The sequence below is a fragment of the Asparagus officinalis genome, chromosome 7, assembly GCF_001876935.1.
Source record: "Asparagus officinalis chromosome 7, Aspof.V1, whole genome shotgun sequence".
Classification (NCBI taxonomy): Eukaryota; Viridiplantae; Streptophyta; class Magnoliopsida; order Asparagales; family Asparagaceae; genus Asparagus; species Asparagus officinalis.
This window is the reverse complement of record NC_033800.1, coordinates 132,622,033-132,644,486: the sequence shown is the minus strand read 5'-3', so window position 1 is coordinate 132,644,486 and position 22,454 is coordinate 132,622,033. Positions and strand designations below refer to the sequence as shown.

The window sequence follows — 22,454 nt, the reverse complement described above, 5'->3', positions numbered from 1 at the left end:
TGACATTTGGTTAAAATTATGGGTTTCTAAAATCGATATAAGAGATTTAATGATAAGTAATATTTTTTTAAGTTTTTCGTGTAATATTGATATTGATATTTTTACTATTCAGAGGTAACGATGAATGATCGAATTGTAATTCTTTGTTTATGTGATATAAAGATTAACTATCTTAAATAATATGTCTGTTTATGAAGGATGTGTGACGAAGCCGTTGTTTATATATCAAAATCACGTACTTTCAATGAATTGGTTAATGACTTACACAAACTTACATTAACCAACTCACGTGAGTATCACCTCAATATTATTTGCAATTATCCTATTATTGAGAACAGGATAAGCAGCATTTAAATCTCAAGTGACTATGACATGAGTCTCATTGAAGTATTACATGACGAGAAACATTCGGTGGAATTATTTATTGAAAAACATTAGAGAAATTTGGGCAAATCGGTGAATCACGATGGAATATACTCCCGCATGTTGGAGGACCTTGAAGTTGACTATGTTGGCTTTTTATCTCCGCAACAAGATGAAGGCTGGATACAGTCACAATATTTAAGCGGTCATTCGCACCTGGGCACTTCAAATGCCTTCGATACTAGCATGAATCATCAAGATGATAATGCAAGTGTCGAATCTGAGGATGATGATGAAGAGGATGGCTTACAAATTAATAACATGACGTGTTTTATAGATCGTGATGAAGGGGACAACCATTATATTGATGGATATTATACTAATAATGAGTATGTCATGTTAGAGGATCCACCGCCCGATGAACTTCATGGAGAAGAATGGATTGATAACTCCACAATGGAAAAATAAGTGTAGTAGATGCGATCAACCGGGCCACAACAAAAGCATATGTCCAGCTAGGATTAGGCGTTGATTTCTAAATTTAATGTTAGTTCCCATGTGACATTCATATTTGTAATATGTAACATTCTAATATTAATCCTTGTTCAGAAGTGACATTCGCTTGTTGTAATATGTAATATTCTAATATTAAAGGTTTTATCTTATTTCAGTTCAAGTAGAGCCCCTATTCACTGCCAGTGCTCGATATGCATACTCTTGTACCTATCTGTCGAGATAGCACTACTTTATAGAGAGCCAGAGTTCCATTGATATGTTGGGAGATTGTGCAGATGCATGTCCCCGACTGTGTGTTACGATAATTTCTACACTCTCAGCATGTGCCGAATCCTATCGAGTAAATCGATCGTAGATGATGACCTACATCGCGTTGTATGGACCATGGTGTATTACGTGCAGCCTACATAGATAAGTGGATTAATAGGTGAGATTTCATACAATATGAGAGAGATACATCTGTTAATTATACCATGTATATGCGTTGGTATTGTGATATCACACGTAGATAGATCACACACGACCACAGCCATCAGCTGGATACTTGCTACGCCCATCGACAGATAGTTACATCTATAGTTCCATGCTCAAGAGAGATTATGTAAGTTTCTAAGCTAAATTAAAATGATAATTTTTTATTAAGATATTATTTGCTAAATTGTGTATATATTTATTAACTCGCAGATCAAAGCTTTCGATGACATTGAAGCTGATATAGATGAGCACATCAGTGACATCTAGGATCCGACGACCGTAAGGCTCTTATCCAAGATCAAACAAAGAATAGCAAGCGTGTTTCATAAGACTCATGTCGACGAGTTTGCAGGCCGTGAGGACAGGTCACGAACATTTGGGCAAATGTACACGTGACTGTAGGCGTATAAAATTGCTTATAGGTCCCTTAACACAGCTCGACACGGTGATTCAACAAACCAACGAACCATCGGGCGATATATCCAAGCATGATCGTTAGACCACAACATCGAAGCCTAGTGACACGCGACGAAGCGGATCAACGAGGCGACGAGGCTAACGAACCGTACGCAAACAATGGAATACATCGACTCGCATGCGGAATCAAGCTAACGGTTCGGTGAATCAACGAGTCATCCAACTGTAGAACGGATTCGAACTCAAACACCGAAGCGGATTTACTACCATATCAGGATCCGGACTGCCAAATCAGAGTCCAGATCAACAACGAAGCGCAGAACCGGAAAACAGACACAACGACGAACCGCTAAATCGGACAACGGACACAACGGGTGCAAAACCAAACACCTAGAGGACTCGGCCAAAACCTCGGTGGCCGAGCCACCAAGGAGGCCGGCCACCTGTGCCAAGGCATAGGTTTGAGTGCCTATAAATAGGCTAGGGGGGCTCATTTGTGAGGGTTGGACTTTTTGAGATCTTGAAGGCTAAAGGTGAGACTTTTAGGAGAATTTCGGAGGGAAAACTCTGCCGGATTAAAGGCTCGAAACTAAAAAAGGTTGGAGCTTTGGAATCTTGGAGACTCGGGCTTTTCAGATCTGGTTCTCGGCGATCATCCATGCCAAATAAGGCAGGAGTTCGAGAGAGATCAGATCTGAGATCTACACGATCGTCCTCCGGATCAAAACTTGGTTTTTGATCCCGAGAAGAGTATCGGTTTCGCTTGGTCGATTTCAATTACTTAAGGGCTATTATTTTCTTGGTGAAATAATCCCCTCAATTGTTATTTCCTTTGTGAAATAACACCCGTCATATCGTGTAGATCCGATCGGATCAAGATTACGCGGTGGTCCACGGATTAACCCCGACGCAGGCAAAGAACCCACACAAGCAAGAGACCGCAAAACAGGATCTTGCGATTTGTTCCACAAAAAAGGAAAGTTGTAATCTTTTAAGATTTATTTTTTGTTGATTTTGTTGTAACCGGATCTTATAAAAAGACCGGATCTTTTGTAACTGATAAACTGTTGCTCAAGAAAATAATGAAATCAATGAAGACAATTTTTCCCGCGAACATGTGAGATTTGTGATATTTGGGTGTTGTATGCCAAATATCACATACAACACCCAAATATCACAAATCAGATCTAAATATCACATATAAGAGGAAGGGGGCGAAGAACGAGGGGAAGGGGGAAGAGAGGGAGAGGAAGGAGAGGAGGAATTTTGGGTTGTATGTGATTTTATTTTGTTGAAATTTGTTATTTTTATGATTTTTTTTAAAAATATTTTTGTGGAGGATTAAGTTCATATATGTAATTTTCGTGAGTATTGTTTGATTCGTGTTTGATTCATGGCTAAATTTTAAGAATATAGTTGTAATTCAGTATATATGTGATCGGTTGTTGTTCACAGGTGTATTTTCATGAGTATTATTTGATTCATGGCTGAAATTTTGCGAGTATTGTTTGATTCACAGGTGTATCATCGTGTATATAAAAAACATGCACAGTATAAAAAACATGCACAACAGACTGTGCATATTTTTTAAAATCTACACAACAGGCTGTGCATGTTTTTAAAACCTGCAGTTGTTGTGCGCAGCGAAAATTTCTACAGCACCTCTGGTGCTCGACAAGAGAGTAGATCTCAACTAAATCCATGTTTCACATAGGAAATAAGAAACGAAAGCAAAATATCTTAACAAAGTGGGATATCAGCTCTTCCTATTATTAGTTCTAGGACTGACCAATAGAGGGAACCTAAACTATCTATTACAAATCATGGCACGAACAATCAATTTTAACGTGGTTCGGCAAGTTGCCTACATCCACGGGGCAAGGAGTGAGGGAGATCTACTATTAGAGAAAGAGAATATAAATAGGTTTACAATCACACAAATTAAACCCTCAAAATAACTCTCTAATCTCTCACAAATATCTCCCTCAAAAGGATGCTCAAACCCTCTCAAAATCAGTACAAAAACTGCACAAAAGTCCTCTCTCAAAGTCGGCTGCATTTTCTACTGCGCTCTCCCCTCTTTGCATGCTGCCCAACCTTGCACCACCGAAACCCTAAAAAAACTTATTTATAGGCTTCAACTGAATCTCGCGTGATCACTTGGTGTGGCCCCTACCGAAACAAACGCGTCTGATGACGCATACCAGCTAGCAAAACGCGTGGGAGAAAACGCGTTAACGGAATGCATTAACAAAACATGTTAACAACGCATTGTGGTCCCCACGCCACCTTGTGGTCCCCACGCCACCACGAGACCACGTTCACAATTCTCCACCTCGGTAAAGTTTTTCCAAAAGTGAGCCGACATCAACTTAAAAACAAACGTCTCACTTGTTGCGTCTAGTACGAAGTGAAATGAAATCACAACAACGGACTCAATTCATAACAAGTCGAGACCCAAATAAGAATGTGAACACTCTCCAAATGTCCGTATCAACTCACCAAATTAGTTGTATCATAAATGACTATATATGTATCCTCTTGTCCAAGGAATCAAGCCTCACATAGTTCACTCAAATAGCCTCTAAAGGTCCTCAATCCAATAGAAGAGTTCACAACCCTCCTCTAATATCATCAATTTTACGGCTGATAGCACTTCTAATGGCCTCAAAGTGTAATGAATCAAACAACTCCACCTGAGGTAAACCAATGGCCATATCCAAACTACATCTATCAGCTGTACTCGAATCAAAATCCAACTCATCATCTGTATCCAAAACCAATTGATCCCCAAACTGTGTCACCTCAGCTAGAATCCCAAACAACACAGAATGATCTGGAGTATGTGGAGTAATCTCCACCCAATGTGAAGTAGCATCACTCTCCACTTGCTGTGATACCTCTATGATCTGTCCAAAACTCTTCACCTGCTGAGAGTCAATAAGCTCCCTCATCGAAGCCTCATCCAATATGATATTACCAGACCAAATATCCAATTGAGTTTTACCTTCAATCACAGCAGTTGACAACTCTTTAATAGGATGACTCAAATATGTCGAAGCCTCAGTCCAGAAACTCTTCTGCAGACTATTGTTTGACAACAAACACCGATCCTCCTCTAGCAAGGCATGGTTCTCAAAATTTGCACCCTATCTAGTTGCCACAAGATTTTCTTTCCAAAGAAGTGTCTCAAAATTCCGTGAGCTCGACTCCAAAATAGAAACATGTCCATCTTGTTCCTCCCACCAAAACCTAAATGAAGTACCTTCACCTTTCTGCTAATCTCACACTTTTTTAATCTGTTGGAGATTACTAGGATTTTATCCAAAGGGGATTTGGTTGCAACCCAAACACGCCTAGAACAGCCACCAACAAAGGAAACCAAACATTTATTTCCTCCTAATGAGTCCTTTTTGGAAGGCCCCAAAACATCCACGTGAACCTCATCCGAAAGACCCTCCGTGCGGTTAATAGAGGTGCCAAACTTCACCTCGATCTTCTTGCTCATATCAAAGTGTTCACTGAATTTTAAATTGCAGGTCGATGCACTCATCTCCAAATCAATACTAGAATAACTAAGCCCCAAATATCGCAGTCTAGTCGAATGAATAGAAGTCGCTAGTTCTCCACCTGTCATTGTATCTCGAATCAAATAGTACAGGTTATTCCTCCTGACGTCCTTCATCACAATCAAAGAGTCTTCCATGATCTCGAGAACCATGTCCTCAACACGAACCTTCAGACCCTCTCCAATCAAAGCTCCAATTGAGATCAAGTTCTTCATCAAGGAAGGAACATATCTCACATCATATATAACTCTTTAACAGTCTCGTCAAACATCTTGATGCGAATTCTTCCTATTCCAAGGATCTTACATGCACGGTTGTCTCCCATGTACACCACACCACTATCCAACTTTACAAAACTAGAGAACCATTCCCTTCTAGGGCACATATGATAGGCCGCATCATTATCCAATATCCACTCGGATTCCTCCGAATAGTTACCTGTAGGACTGATAGAAAGCGAATAAATAGAAGTATCAGAAATATTACCATCCGATATAATGATATTTGCTTCTGATGATGGTTGCTTCCCTTTTCCCTTCTGCTTATTCTTTATCCATTCGTCGAGCTTTGGACAATCTTTCTTCCAATGACCAGTCTCCTTGCACCAAGCACACTGATCTTTTCCAACTGTAGGATGCCCTACTCCAGACTGTAACTTCTAATTCTTTTGGTTTGGATTCTTCCCTCTTGCGACCAATGCCTCCACTACCGGCTCAACTGAAACATCCTTATCCTTCTTTCGAAGCTGATAGCTCACAAATGCAGCGGTGACCTTACTATACAAAATGGACGTCTTCCAATTAATTAGGATAAGAACAAAGGTCTTGTATTCCTCATCAGACAAAGAACTCAATAACAGCAATGCCTTGTCCTTATCTTCAATCATAACATCCACATTCGCCAAGTTTGCAAGAAGCTTTGTGTAGTGATTCATGTGATCACTAATGGAGGTTCCCTTCTTCAACTGGAAGCGATAAAGTCTCCTCTTCAAATGCAATCGATTTTCCACACTCTTAGTCAAATACTTGCTCTCAAGAATCTCCCAAATCTTCTTTGCAGAAGTCTCATTCATCACATCATACTTTAGATCCTGTGTTAAACAAGACCTAATTATACCACACGCTGTCCGATTCATCTTCCTCCAAACCTTCTCTTCAATATCATCTGGCTTGTCATCTAACTCTAAAGTATCCTCCAAATTTTACGTGTTCAGCGCATCCAAAACTTCGCATCGTCAAAGTCCAAAGTTATTCGTGCCATTAAACTTCTCCACATCTATTTTTGTAGAGTGGATATTCAAACTTTGAATGGTATTCACACCAGAAGTACCACCCTCAACACCTTCTTTCCTGCCCATATTCCTCAACACACCAACAACCAATGCGAAACAAACTGTAGAATAGATCCAAACTTGAGAAAGATAGAGCATTTATCAAAAAAAATCTCACCTTTAACTCCAATTGAAACCCTAGACGAGTTTCCAAAGCGATCTACTCCTCCAAATTGCCCAAACATAGCCCGAGCTCTGATACCACTTGTTGTGTGCAGCGAAAATTTCGACAGCACCTCTGGTGCTCGACAAGAGAGTAGATCTCAACTAAATCTCTGTTTCACAAAGAAAACAAGAACAGAAAGCAAAATATCTCTACAAAGTAGGATATCAGCTCTTCCTCTTATCAGTTCTAGGACTGACCTATCGAGGGAACCTAAACTCTCTATTACAAATCATGACACGAACAATCAATTTTAACGTGGTTCGTCAAGTTGCCTACGTCCACGGGGCAAGGAGGGGGGGATCTACTATTAGAGAAAGAGAATACAAATATATTTACAATCACACAAATTAAACCTTCAAACTAACTCTCCAATCTCTCACAAATATCTCCCTCAAAAGGATGCTCAAACCCTCTCAAAATCAGCACAAAACTGCACAAAAATCCTCTCTCAAAGTCGTCTGCGTTTGCTACTGCGTTCTCTCCTCTTTGCACACTGCCCAACCTTGCACTACTGAAGCCCTAAAAAAAAACTTATTTATAGGTTTCGGTTGAATCTCGCGTGATCACTTGGTGTAGCCCCCACCGAAACAAACGCGTCTGATGACGCATACCAACTAGCAAAACGTGTGTGAGAAAACACATTAACTGAACGCATTAACAAAACGCGTTAACAATGCGTTGTGGTCCCCACGCCACCACGAGACCACGTTCACAGCAGCTTCACGGGACTTGATGTCCCGTGAAGTTGCAGGCTGAATTTCTAGAGCCTGGAAATTCAGCTCAAACTTCACAGGATTTCAAGTCCCATGAAGTTTTTTGCTTCTAAAAAACTTCACGGGACTTGAACTCCCATGAAGTTACGCAGCTTAATTAAATGTCTGCTAAATTTTTTAAAGTTTTTTTACCAAAACCGACCCAGTTTTAGCCAGATGGCTGAAACTAGGTCGGTTTTGACAATTATTTTCGGAATAGGTCGTTTTTTGCGAATATTTTTGTAAATGAATCGGTTTTGAAAATTTGTACTTGATTTTGAGACTAATCGGATGGTTGAAGAGAGTGTTCTCTTGGAGACATAAGAGGATTTATTTTATTTTATTTTATTTTTACCTTATGATGGTGCCGTGTATAAATAAAGGTTAGACCATTTCGTTCAGGTCTGCAAGTTTAATGGAATTATATTTTTATCAAGTTTTCTCAATTAGGAAAATTAATAGAATCAAGGATGTTAATTTCTTCCCGGTTTTCTTTTTTCTTGATTTTCTTTTTTAGCGACGGAAATTTCCGTCGCTAAAAAACATTTTAGCGACGTAAAATTTCTGTCGCTAAAAAACCGTCGGTAAAATTAAAGCGACAGAAAATTTCCGTCGCTAATACGGATTTTTCAGTCGGCAAAAACTTTTTTCCGACGAAAATATAGTGACGTATATTTCTGTCGTTATAAGTCATGTTATAGCGACGGAAATATCCGTCGCTATATTTTCATAGGCAAAACCCCTTTTTTTAGCAGTGTAAGGAAATTAAAGACTTGTAAATGTCAAAAAAATTGACAATTTGATTTCTTTATCAATTTCCACATTTATGATTAGATAACAGAATATTAAAAAATAATAAATTTGCAAACTACCCATTAAATTTAAAAATTATAAATATACCCCCTTAAAATCCAAAAATTAAAAATTTTACAACCCCTTGAAATCACAAACATCCATTTGAAAATTTTATAAATAGCCTCATGAAAGCTCTAAGCATGCTGAAAATTGTAAAATATTACAAATAACTTCCTAAAATTTATACAAATGATCCCTTCAAAGTTTTAAAAATTACAAACACCACACCAAATTACAAATAGGCCTACAAAAGTTGTAAACTTCCCTTAAGATTAAATAATAAAAAAACAAATCATTTGAGAGTTTCACAACTATACGCATGAAAGTTTTTAAATTACATAACAATCACTATGCTAAAAATTTCAAAATATTATAAACAACTCCTTAAAATTTTTACAAACAACCCCTTAAAAGTTTCCAAAATTACAAGCATGCTGAATTTAAAAAAAAACTCATTGAAAGTTTAGTAAATTATAAATAACCATATAATTTTTTACAAAATAGTACTAAAAACTTTACAACCAACCCCTTAAAAGTTTTAAAAATTAAAAACAACCTCAAAATTTTACAAATAGCACCCTTAAAAATTCTCAAATTACATACCACATCCTAATTAAACGTATTATATTTTAATATTATCATATATCATTAGTGTGGGGAAGGCATCGAATAGAGGGTATAATGGTCATGGAAAGTCATGTGTCCTTAATACTAGGAGATGATGGAACTTCTATTACCCACTTTAGGGGATTAGAGGAAAGTCCTAACCTGATTCGTGTCCTAATCCCGCTAACTAAACATGAGCATTGATTGAAATCTCAACATATTGATATCACAGTCATTTTCTAGTTTTTAAAATTCATAAATTCTTATTTAGATTTGTAAATGAGATTGATGGTTAAGGTTTCGTTTGGATAACGTAGTGCTATGCTTTTCCCCCAAAAATATTTTCAAAACATCATGATGAGTGTTTTTTGTCAACTCTTGTTTGACCTATTATAATATTAGTATGAAATATATGACAATGGTAAATATAATACAATATAATATTGTATAGTGTATTATAATTTTATATTATACTTTAATGTATTATATTACGTTATAATTATTATATATTATTTTCAAATAAAAATATATTTAATTATTTTGGTATATCAATTTGTTATTGAAATAAAATATATAATAATATTAAAATAATGTTATTATATTATTAATATAATAGTATACTATTATTATTAAAATATAGTAATAATAATATTATTACTATTATATTACTTATTAATAAATTATATTATACTACATTTACTATATAGTATATGCTATATAATATATAATTATCATATTATTATTCTATTGTAGTTTTATTATTAAATATGTTACTATTATATAACATTTTATACTTATTAATTTATTACATATTATTTATTAAAAAAGTAATAATACTATAGTCATTATAACATTGTATAGTATATTATTATATCATTATTACATTATTTTATGTTATCAATAACCTTTTTATTATTTTTATTAATTTATATATATTTTATTATTGTTTTTTATTATATTAATTTATGTATGCTATTATATAATACATTATCAATATATTAAATATTAGTATTTAATATGTTCTTATATTATTATGTAATATATTTAACTATTAATATATTTTTATATTATTTAATAAATATTACTAATATATTAGATGAACTATAATATAGTATAATATAATTTAAATAATATAATAATCATGTCGATAATAACTATATATTAATTATATTTAATATATTGCGTTATATATTATATTAATGCCTCCTCAAAATCAAAACCAAAACATCAAACTTAAAACACCTGAAAGGCATTTTAAAATAAGTATTTTGTTTTTAGCTTGAGGATGATTTAGCTCAAAAAGCACTATGGTTCCAAATGCATGATGTTTTGTTTTTGACAAAGACACCATGAAAACAAGGAACACACCATGATATCTACACAAAGCCTAAGCTATCCAATTTTGAATTTTCAAACTTAGATTGTAATTTATCTTAAAAAAACCTGCTAATCAAACTATATAAAAAACTCTATTATCTTCTTCTTCTCATAACATACCAAAAGATGTACTCATTGTATTTTCATTTATTAATGTATTACTTAATAGATGATCTGTAAATTATAGTCTTTATATAATCAATAATCTATTTTATTATTTGAAGAGCATATATATAAACATATATAAACCAAATAAATCAAAACAATCGACACTAGCATGGGATTAATACTTGTAAGAAATAACAATCATTGACTAAGGGCCTGTTTGGATTTGTAGGGGGTGAAGGGAAGTTAAGGGAAACTGAGAGAAGGGAAGGGAAAGAAAAGGAAGTGAAGGGAAGATAGTTCCCTTCCCCTTGGTTACACCCCAATTTGGGGGGTAACAAATTTTATACTATTAGGGGGTGAACCAAGGGGAACTAGGGTGAATTAACTTCACCTCCTAAGTATTCTCAAACAAGGTGAATGGAAGTGAATGGTTCCCCTAACTTCCCTTCACCCTCATTCCCCTCAATCCAAACTAGAGTGAATTAACTTCACCTCCTAGTATTTACCCCCTCTATGTATTTCTATTTACTAGTTTTTACACACGTGCAATGCACGTGATTTAATACCGTGATTGATTTAAAGTATGTTAAAACTTAAAACGATGCAAAAAAGAATATGAAGTTTATTCCTAATCATTGATAGACTTTATAAAAAAATATAAATTAAAGATTAATGCTAACTCTAGTATACTTTTATATGATAAAAACGTCCACATAAGAATATAAAAGTACTGAAAAAAATTCATGAAACTCCCTTCTAAAGATTCCTAATTTCACTCAAAATAATTAAACTATTCTATAAAATATTCATAAAATATTGTTTTTATTTTTTCTATTTTATTTTTTATTGAGTTAAGATCAATCCTTCTTTAGGTTTATCATTTATCATTTCTCGAACAATTCTAGAGTATTGTCTTCATCATCTACATTAATTGTGACATCAGGTTAATTTTGTATTTTTTATGCTATTATCTTTCCTAGGCTCGTTAATTTTTTATCATCTCATTTAACTTTACAAAGAAGTCAAATGTACTTATGATGTTCAACACAAACTGCTCAAAATATAGACTTTGATTTTTTTTCTATTTCAATAAGAATAAATATTAATTTCATATATATAAAATTCTTTGTGTTCCTAATTTATTACTTAAATAAATTAGAAGCTATCTCTTTATTTTCCTCTAAAATGAATTCTTCTGATGTGCATCCAATAAGAATTTCTGTTATTTCAATAATATTACCTTTGCTCTATCCCTGTCATTTTCCATAAAGATCTAAACTAAATACCTGCATTATTCATTACCAATTTCTCTTAGATTATAATATTAATATTTAATTTGAAGAACACAGTATGGAATTTATGAATACTTACTAATTTTTCTTATGTCTTCCATGGAGATTTTTTCTTTGATTAGGATAAAGTTATTAAATTATTTTTTAATGTAACTCATTCAGTGCTTCATTAATAGATATGTCTTATGTTAATGCCAATTCAAGTGATTCATTGACGTTTTCTGAATTTTAGATTTATTTCCATCACTTTCCCATTTGCAATGGAAATAACTCAATTCTTTTAAAGTTATCTCTAAATATTCTAATAGTTTCTCCATATGTAATTCCTTGTATTCTTTTACCCTATAAATATTATTAACGGGGCTTAATAATTGTTAGTGGCCTTTGGAGAGCTTTAGTAAAGCCCATGGTTTGACCGCACCGCTCAAAGGAAATCTGTCTCTCTCTCAAATCCCTAAAATCGCCGCCGAGCCAAAAAATTCCGCTCCCAAAAATTTCCGATCTCTCTCTAATTCCCTCCCTCCCTCGCTCTCTCTCGCCAAATCCATCGCCGTCGCCCTCCTCTCATCGTCATCGTCAGAGCTCACTCTCCGCCTCCCTCCCTTTCTCGTCGCCAAAACCAGCGCCGCCCTCCCTCCTTCCCTCTCTCTCGCCATTGTAGATTCGAGCTCCTCTTCATCGTTGCCGTCGTCGGAGTTATCGCCGCCTCCTCCCCTAAAATCCCTAATTCGAGCTCCTCCTCTGATTCGAGCTCCGCCTCCTTCATTTGTAGATTCGAGCTCCTCTACCTCCTCCTCCTCCTCCTCCTTCGTCGCTACTGCCTTTTGTCCTCTACATTGAAAGGTACATGTCTATTTCTTGCCTTTCTCTTTAAATAGTAATAGGTATGTTAATAGAGATAGCTTCACATTTTTTACCCTATACCTGATCTTATTTTAGCTTTACATTCTTTTACCATACAGCTGAATTTATTTTCTGATTGCTATTTCCTGCCTTTTGTCCTCTACATTGAAATTTACATGATTGCTGATTGATAACTTCTTTTATCTTTTCAAGTGGTTTGGTCTCTTGCACTTAAATCTGTACTAGATATATGAAGGGTGCTGATGAATTCAAAGTGATGACTTCAAGCTTCAGATAGATGGCATGTAGTTTATTAAGAGTTATGGTTTATTGAATGCTAATTGAATGCTTATTAAAACAGTGTCAAAATTTGTTGAACCATTAAAGAAGCTTTAGTTGTCAAGTCTCATAATTCTTTATGAGCTTATCTAAACTGTTTGCTATTTAAGCTGCTGATGATTAATTCCTTGCTTATACCAGTTGGTATGAGAAATAAATAAAACTAATATCCCTTCAGATCACATCTTTGTTGGCCAGGCTTAGAATCAAATCACCAACAAGGTCAAGCTTATTAAGTATTAACAGGTGAATAATACATCACCTTGAGGACCACATTTGTCATCTGTGTCGGTGTGTTGCTAAATTCAGGATATTAATCTTTTGACGTGAATTAGACCTCAACATTTTTTATGGTTTAAGTGTTCGAACTGTCCGTTTGGACAAACATATGAAGTGAGTGGTCATATCATGATTTGTCCCCAGTTTTTTTTGGACGAGGTCAATGGTTTCATCTGTAAGTGAGGCATGCATCATTGCCTCTTATTGACTAATATGCACATGTAATCTACGTTGTAAAAAAAAATTCTAGTAGCTCATATGATCTTAATCTCATGTGTGACTAGTAAGCTAAATGATGCACCATTAGTATCATTGAAATTGGACTGCTTGTGTTAAATTTGATTTATCCACTTTCTTATGACCCATTGATGACTTATTTTCTTGAATGCATGAGACTAACCTTCATAGACACCAAATTCACCATAGAAGCCTAGTGAAAATTTCATACACAATGAATATTTGATGCACTAGGCACGTTTCACATTTATGGAAATTGTGATTAAATTCATACCTAAATCCTCATGTACGTCTTAAATATTTGCAGACTTCTTAGTGACATTTGCCAGGCTTCTATATAAATGTCTACAAGAGATCACTAGTCTAGATATCTAAATTAATTGAGCTAAGAAAACCCAACAGTGTGCATTGGTTGGGACTGGGAAGATAAGCGTCAGTGTTGTGTACATTAATTGTAGATTGGAGTTGAACTAGTGCATACTGTTGGGTTCTATCTAAATTAACATGGCTCTTGTTTTAGCTTGCACTTCCATCTTGAGTGAACAGGTGGCTAACCGCATAGATTGGGGACTTCATTATGCAACTAATCTTTGTGGTATCAAGAATTCTGTTCTGATCTCAGAGGTATATATTAGCATACACCTGTATATATTAGCATATATAATAGATAAGTCCATAACTGTGTTAGATATTGGGTGTGGCTTCGGCAGCTTAGGAGCGCATCTTTTCTCAAAACAGCTTCTAACAATGTGCATCGCAAGATGTGGAATCGACTAGGAGAAGAATGGTATGTTTTTTCTCTTATACTTTATTTCTTATTCAGACTTTGTGGTAAATTCTAGATGATTGACTTCGTTTCTGGTTCAGTTGAATGCAAAACTACTGATCAATCATTCTACTAGTTGATTTGTGCATGTAACTTTTACTTATGTTATCAAAATAGAAAAATAAATGTGTCTGTCTACATAAAAATTAGTAGCAGAGGCTCATGTATAGAACTGACTCGATATGATATGTATGCTTGCATGTAAACAGGGCATGATTGCTTTATAGGCATAGTTGGACCTGCATGTGAATTGGTAAGCTATGCATTAAAAATATCACCATTAACATATCCCATATTGGTCAATAAGAGAGATTACATCAGCTTAAGACAAATGTTTAGATTCAATGAAGTAGGCTTATAATGTGAATATGCCTCACTGAATTGGATACTAAATCATTTGCTTTGATCATGACATGCTCATTAAGATACTAACAATTCTTATGTAACAGTGGATCCAGCATATTTTTTTGTTGGGAAATGCTTATCTTGGATCTTGCATTATGAAGTTGAATAAATAACATTTGAACTGACTGATGCAGATGATATTTTCTTGGTCCAAGTGGACAGACTTTTCTTAGGTTAATCCAAACTCAACTGAACTTGCAATTCATGGTAATTTGAAATGATCATAGTTTAAACTGTAATTTCTTTTTACACCGATTGACAATTTTATTTTTCGTTCATCAAATTTGCACTCAAAGGACTTAGCCGAGGACGCATTAAATTGGAACTCTGTTGTTCGCAACTATTGGTCTCTTCTTTCACCTCTGATTTTCTCGGATCATCCAAAGAGGCCTGGTGATGAGGATCCCTCTCCACCTTTTAACATGCTCAGAAATGTGCTTGACATGAATGCTTGATTAGGTGGGTTCTATGCTGCACTGTTAAATGCAGGAAAATCTGTTTGGGTTATTAATGTTGTTCCCACAAGTGGTCCAAATTATGTCCCTCTCATCCTTGACAGGGGATTTATTTCAGCACGACTGGTATGCATTTAAACCTTCTAAAGAAAATCTTCATAGTTTGTCAAAATTTACAATACTAGTGCGAGCCAAAAAATTCCGCTCCCTAAAATCGCTGTGGCCAAGATCTTCATATAATCGGCGATCTCATCACTGAATTCGTCGTTGTTTTCATATTGGATCTCATCTTCAATCTCCTCTCCGATATCATCTTCGAGCTTGTTGTCATTCTCATCGTCGACCTACTCTCGTTGGTCTCGTCGCCGTTTTCAGTCCTCGCCGGAGTCCATTTACTTTCGTCATCGTTTTCATCTTGTTCGTTTCATCGTCAAGCTACTCTCGTTGCTCCAGAAATCAAACATTTAGAAGTGTTGATGCCATGCAGGGAAAATGAAGCTGCGACGCTAATTAAGTATGGTTTTCAGTTCCTGGTTTGTTTCTATTAAAACTTCATTAATAAGTTCGGTATTCACCTTGATATTACCTTATGGTTGTTTCTTTAAACAGCTGATGGAAACCAATGCCCAACTGTGGTACATAGTAGGGGAGTATATCTCATCTTCTGAGGTAAGAAGTTCTAGCACTCATTCCATAGCTTTCAGCAAGATTAGCATATTTCTTGTTGTTACATGTGCCCATCGATGATCAAGGACTTGATACTTTTATAAAATTTTATAAATCTTTTGTTGTGTCCATATCTAACTCCATTTTAAGGGGAAGACACAGTTGATGCTCTATCTATCTATGCACATCTTATACACATGCATTTATGTTGGTCCAATGTACCTATGTATGCGCACACGTATAACTATTCATGCATTAATTAATTTATACATACATATATACATGTATGGACGTATGCATGCTTACATTTATGTGACTGTTTGTGTGCATGTGTAATGTACTTTTTCTATATTCTAATGTTTTGGTTTTTGCTCATTGTTTGAAGGATTGTGGCGTGGACCCCACAGATCTGATATCGTTTCTTCTTGAGCTTAGTTTTCATACCATGGGCAAGGTATTGACTGTATGTGCTTTTCATTATGAAGTTACTTCATGTTATATACATATATAATGTATTAGATTTATAAGCAAAATCTCTTCTCGAGTAAGTGAGTTTAAAACTAAGTAGGGATAAATTTTTTAGTTTTTAGGGATAAAATGGCATTGCTACATTAGCGTGAAGAAAGTCACAAGAATTAACGGTTAGAGAATTTTACAAAACTTGATATGACAATTTTGCCCTTAGGGATGCATGTGCAGACATTGACTAGTATTTGGACAAACTGTAACAGTGGGTGATTCTAGATCAAGTTCAAAAGAGAAGAGATCATTTGAGGTAATTTCAAATCTAGAATTCTCAATCCTAAATTCATTGTTTGGGAAGCATCCGTGTAATATTTGTCACATGTGCAACTTGAAACAACATACTTTTTTCCCCAATTTATCCAAACACTTTTTTGTTAAAATGGTTGGATTTGGTTGTGGCAACAAACAAGCATGATGTACATTGTTCTCTTAACTTCCTTTTCAAACATCTTTTTTCCCCAATTTTATTATCATCATTGCAAAAATTATGCTGATTCATGGAAATTTACACAGGTACAGAAATGATGAAAGCCAAGATTGAGATTGATACTGACAGGTTCCTAGTGAGTATTTGACATTGAGGAACAAGTTTTTGGAAACACATAGAGAATATAGTCTTTGACCGAGAAGTTTCATGTTTTGTAATAAAATGTTGAAGTACATTGTTTGAATGTTAGTTCGGTACAATATTTTCTGAGTTGAAATGTTGGTAGTGTGGATTTAATACTTTGTAGTTTTTATACTATACTGATGTATGTTGGCACTTATCATTATGGTTGATTATGCTCAATATAATCACTTTTATATTGTGTATTAAAATTTGACTTGGCCATGTTCTTAAAAAGATTGTCCAGGTAATTGAATACTATAATTATTTTGACGTAGGAAACCAAGAACAGCTTCGATTGAGCAGTTGCAATAGCTCGATTAAAACCATTGCGATAGCTCGATCAAAACCGCTGCGATAGCTCGATCTAAACTGTTGCGATAGCTCAATCCAAACTGTTGCGTTAGGTCTTTTAAAACTGTTGCAATAGCTCCAACTGTCCCTGTAGCTTTATTAAAACCATACTTATAGCCTACTAAAACCGTTGCGTTAGGTCTTTTAAAACTGTTGCAATAGCTCCAACTGTTGCCGTAGCTCTATCAAAACCATAGCTTTAGCCTACTAAAACCGTTACGTTAGGTCTTTTAAAACTGATGTAATATCTAAAAAAACCGTTGCAGTAGCTTGAAAACCATCGCAATAGCTCAATCAAAACCGCTGCAATAGCTTAAAAACCGTTGCAATAGCTCAATCAAAACCGTTGCAATGGCTTAAAAACCACTTACCTTTTAAAACCGTTGCGTTAGATGCGGGGGTAACAGTTCAAAAAACCGTCGCAATAGAGTTCAAAACCGTTACGGTAGAGGTAGGGCAACGGCAGCATATGAGGCGGTTATATGTATGTATGTATGTATGTGTGTGTGTATATATATATATATATATATATATATATATACACACACACACACATACATATATATATATATATATACACACACACATACATGTCAATTTCAGAATTTTTTTATTGAATTTAATATTTAACCTATCAAATTAGGATATTTCAAAATAAAATTAGGGTAGGTTTAAAATAGCACTAGGGTAGATTTAATAGTATATTTAAAAAATAAGTATTGGAAAATTCTACAAATTGGCATGTGAAAATCACAGGAGAATTCTCACATTTTGCATAACATAAGGTATTAAAGTAAAAATTTTCAAATTTTAAGGTATTTAAGTGCTGCAAAAAAATGATGGTATATAAGTGCAATATAGTGAAACTATTAGTTGTTTTGGTGCTAATTAGCCAAATTGCATTGACTTTAGCGCGTAACAAAATCTGACCGTCACCGCTTACGATCTAACCGTCCATTAGTTAGCGTACTTTGCAAGCACACGTGTACGGTTGATATCTCATTCTCCGACCCCAGACTCACCCTAGTATAAAACAAACACATTCTCATCCATCCAATTTCCAATCAACGGTGGATCCCATCGAACAACTTCTCACCCTTAAAATACACAGAATCTTTCATTTTCGTATTTAATTCCAATTTCTCCTCTCAAATTGCGATTGCGAGCACATCAGAGCTCTTCGATTTTCGTTCTTTATTAATTTTTTTGGGGGGTAGTTTTCTTCCCTGATTATTCTAATGGCAACTCTCCTTCGATCATCTGTAAGTTTTGATCGTATTTTTTTAGGTATTGATTTTGATTTGTTCATGTTTGGAGAGATTAGGGTTTATGCTGTTGTTTGACTGTTTTCTGTGCTAGATCTTAATATGAAAAAATATCGATCCTTTCAATTGTTTTTACCTTTCCTAGGGAGTTTTTATCGTCTAAGTCAATATATTGTAGAAAAAAATTGATTTTTGGGTATGAGTAGAATTTGTTAAGGATTGAGCTCCTTTCGGTAGATATCTGGATTAAGTGGCATAATTACCTTTTATATTATGCAAATATAGATAATAAGGGGATGGATTGATTGGATTAGCTAATGTTCGAATTGAACTTCGAGTAGTCCTATTATTTCATATTGCTACTCAGACTGGTAGTATGCTTTTTATTTTTTTGATTGGTAATAGGTAGAATGAAGTGCTGTCTTTTAAAAAAAGGTATTACATTTGCATAAAAAATGGAAAATTGAAAAGGGGTTGATTTGAGTGGTTTAGACAAAGCAATTGCAGATAAAACCTCCAAAAACCACTTAATCCGGATATCCATCATAACATTATAGATCGAATTGCAGATTCAAACTAGAAATTTCTCTTTAACTTCTACTTATGTCATAATCGGGTCCAGTGATCCATTTATTTTACAGATCATCGACCTGATAACGACTCGAACCTAGTTATGCTTGCATTCCCCTTGTGTCTGTTATCGGATTGAATGAAAACCGCCACACCTGAGAACGACAGAAGTATAATGCCCTTTTCTATGTCATCTTATTGCAAAAACAATGACTACGAATTATCTTGTGCATCCAAAGTTTTAGAGTAGGTTTCTTCATATTTTCATTGGGTGTTTGGGTTGGGGGTTATTGAGTATTTGTGTGTAATATTGTTTCTGAAAACAATATTCTCCTTTTTGAAGAGTGTGGGAGATTGTGAAATTCAGTTACAAGAAACCTTACATTTTAGTACATGCACACCTTTGATGATTCATTGAACTTGTATACTCAACAGTGTTAAACTATTTGGCAGCTCGATTTGAGTGGGTTGATGACTCTTGATTTGTTTTCACCATCTTTATGGCATTCAATCAATCTAGTCTTCGCTCGACTTTTTTAAAGGGAGATTGCTGATATGACCTCAAATGATGAGATTGTCTTCTCTCTGGAAGTTAGTGGCATTTGGTGTAGCTTCATTGATTTGTCGAAAACGGAAAATCTTCAATAAATAATTGTTATAGATAGATGACACAAATTCTTAAGGAAATTGAAACTTGTTGCAGAGTTTGTGGGTAGTTGCTTTCTGCATCTGGTGAACCCCCCCCCCGCCCTCCTCCTCCTCCTCCTCAATACCATGATGAAAAAGTTGGTAACAATTTTTGAGCAATGATAATGTCTTTCTGGTTCTAACTTGTTATATCAAAGATATATATATTTTGAGCTAATGACAGAAATATTCCAGTTACAATCAAGCCTTCAATATGTATGATGACTGACCTTTTTAGGTCAGTAAGGTCAATAGAGAGGGAGCTGGGGACAAACATTGGAAATGGTGCCCTATGTAGCACAGACACGGATCCGACACGGCCATCCGACACGCCGACACGAGGCAAATCCTAAAAAATACATAGGATACGTGTGTTCGACACGTGTGTCCGACACGGACACGACACGACACGGCTTCATGTTATGCGTGTCCGTGCTTCATAGATGGTGCCAACAGAAGCTGATGCTTTTCTTTGGAACTACAGACTTAGTGCATGTCAAGTGTGACTATGGTACTTCTGGAGCATTTAGCAGTGAAGCTATTGGTTTTCATGCTCCTACAAAGATGTAGTGCAGGAGTTAGGAGAAAGAGAAGAGGTTATATGGAGGACAAGGCTGTCATCACAAACCTGTCTTTCACTTAAATCAGTCAACTAAATCTGGTTAAATTGTTTTTAGGCAGCCTTATTTGTAGGCTAACACAAGTAAAAGAAGATACAAAAGAGAACTGACCGGGTAATGTTGAGAAATTATTTAATAAAAAATTAAGAAAATTCGAAACTGTTTTGAAGGATATTTTAGAGATCATGTACAAGGACCTGTACATATTTTAACCAGTCAAGTTATTTTCATGTAAATTTTGTTTGTTTCTTAATTTTTGTTTCATGTTCATAGTCAAAGGCTTGAGTGTCTTTTGTCTCTTTTGTCGAAGTGCCGTCCTACAATTGGTTCTATAGTTATGCCCTAGTATATTCCTAGAAGTTAGTGACACTTTGATAGCTTTAGAACAAACCCTGCTATATATTGACAGTGTGGCTATATATGAAATTTGAACAACTCATTATTTCACTTCATTTGATGTTTTCGTGGTGATAAATCTTACATAATGCACCTATATTTATAATGCAAACCATACACATACACTTTAATTTCATCGGTTTACAGTTGACCACAATTTGACTATTAATGGTTTCCCATTTTTGCTTTTTTCTTTGTCCTCAAGTAATAGATATATGCACTCTTAGCTCTGATGGTTTACGTATTAATAAGGGCCTATGATACCCCGACACGGCAATTTTGGCGCCGTACCCGTGTCGGGCGCGGTTTGGGTACGTTTCTGCACCCAAATAGAGGGGACACAAGAGTTTTGGAGCAGACGAAAATGAGTTTAGATGCAAGGAAGAAGAAGACTCTCTCTTATTTCCTTAGTTTTAAATTTGTTAGTGGAACACGACATCACCATTCACATGGGTGATTGACTATTTGCTTTTGTCTTTTCTTTAAAATTAATGACAATGCTAAGAATGTGAGACACGTGTTCTCATATTTAAATAGGTAAGTGTATATGTATGTATGTATATACGTACGTAGTTATTTATTTATTCTTTTTTGGAATATAAAGTCAAAGTTTCAAATGAGTTTACTTTATAATTTTAAGGGATGAGCTTATTTTATTGAAAATTTGAAATTAAACATAGTAAAATTGCTATAGTTGATATAATTGTTAATGTTATATATATATATATATATATATATATATACCGTGTTCGTACCCGTACCCGTGCAACCTAGATGAGGGCTCTCATGTTTCTATTTTAAGAGTGCAGATTCCTTTTGATGTTTAGGCTAGAATATGTATCAATATGTGCTGAATTGTGTGGGTGGGGGTGGGGGGTGGAGTAATCTGAATCACAGCTTTAGATGGTTCAATAAGTTCATCTTATATGTAATTTCTTTAATTTCATAAGTCGAAGATGATCGTTTGTTTTTAGACATCTGACTACCAACTCATCTTATTTTAGTCAAATGCATCCTCTGGAATGGGTGTAGCTGACCACTGCAAGGACATATTCTTGGAGCTTCAAAGGAAGAAGGTGCATCGATATGTGATTTTCAAGATAGATGAGAAGCTAAAGGAGGTTATAGTGGAGAAGACGGGAGGTGCTGCTGAGAGCTTTGATGATTTCATGACTGCTCTACCTGAAAATGATTGCCGATATGCAATCTATGATTTTGACTTTGTTACTGAAGAGAACTGCCAGAAAAGCAAGATTTTCTTCATTGCTTGGTGAGTTCTGCATTTCCAAGAAATTTTAAGTAATTGATTCTGTTTTTCCCATAAAAAGTAATATTATAGATAACAGTAATGATTCTTAGTTATTTGTGTTCCCTTTGCATGTTATGACTAAAACGTGATAAAAAAAGTGCATGAAATGGGAGGCTGATGTCATGTTGTATGACTGCGATCTCTGCAAGTTATCACCCATCTATATTCATCAACTTTAATTGACTTTGTCTTTTGGGTCCTTGGTGGTGGTTTTTTTTCTTTGTTTGTTTTTTGTTTTGTTTCTTT

At 35.1% G+C, this 22,454-nt stretch overlaps 2 protein-coding genes across 2 annotated transcripts in view; both read left to right on the top strand.

Moving 5' to 3' along the window:
- On the top strand, positions 484–17,183 carry LOC109847788. Its single transcript, XM_020417028.1, has 9 exons — positions 484–752; positions 12,487–12,668; positions 14,044–14,147; positions 14,234–14,310; positions 15,697–15,742; positions 15,819–15,878; positions 16,261–16,329; positions 16,607–16,650; positions 16,914–17,183. The coding sequence occupies exons 1-9, from the start codon at positions 484–486 to the stop codon at positions 16,939–16,941; spliced, it is 879 nt and encodes a 292-aa protein (XP_020272617.1). The 3' UTR covers positions 16,942–17,183.
- The window catches only part of LOC109849622 (actin-depolymerizing factor-like), a 5,337-nt gene continuing 1,369 nt past the window's right edge, over positions 18,487–22,454 (top strand). The window contains exons 1-2 of the mRNA XM_020419479.1: positions 18,487–18,623; positions 21,904–22,169. Coding sequence (XP_020275068.1) covers positions 18,600–18,623; positions 21,904–22,169 — 290 coding nt within the window. The 5' untranslated portion in view covers positions 18,487–18,599. The remainder of the gene's footprint in view (positions 18,624–21,903; positions 22,170–22,454) is intronic.

What these genes read in the sequence shown, in the direction of transcription:
- LOC109847788 (XM_020417028.1), top strand. Translation starts at nt 484, where the DNA reads ATGTTGGAGGACCTTGAAGTTGACTATGTTGGCTTTTTATCTCCGCAA. An exon ending in AGTATGGTTTTCAGTTCCTG is followed by an intron (nt 15,743 to 15,818) that starts GTTTGTTTCTAT and finishes TTCTTTAAACAG; the next exon opens with CTGATGGAAACCAATGCCCA. An exon ending in AAGAGAAGAGATCATTTGAG is followed by an intron (nt 16,651 to 16,913) that starts GTAATTTCAAAT and finishes AAATTTACACAG; the next exon opens with GTACAGAAATGATGAAAGCC.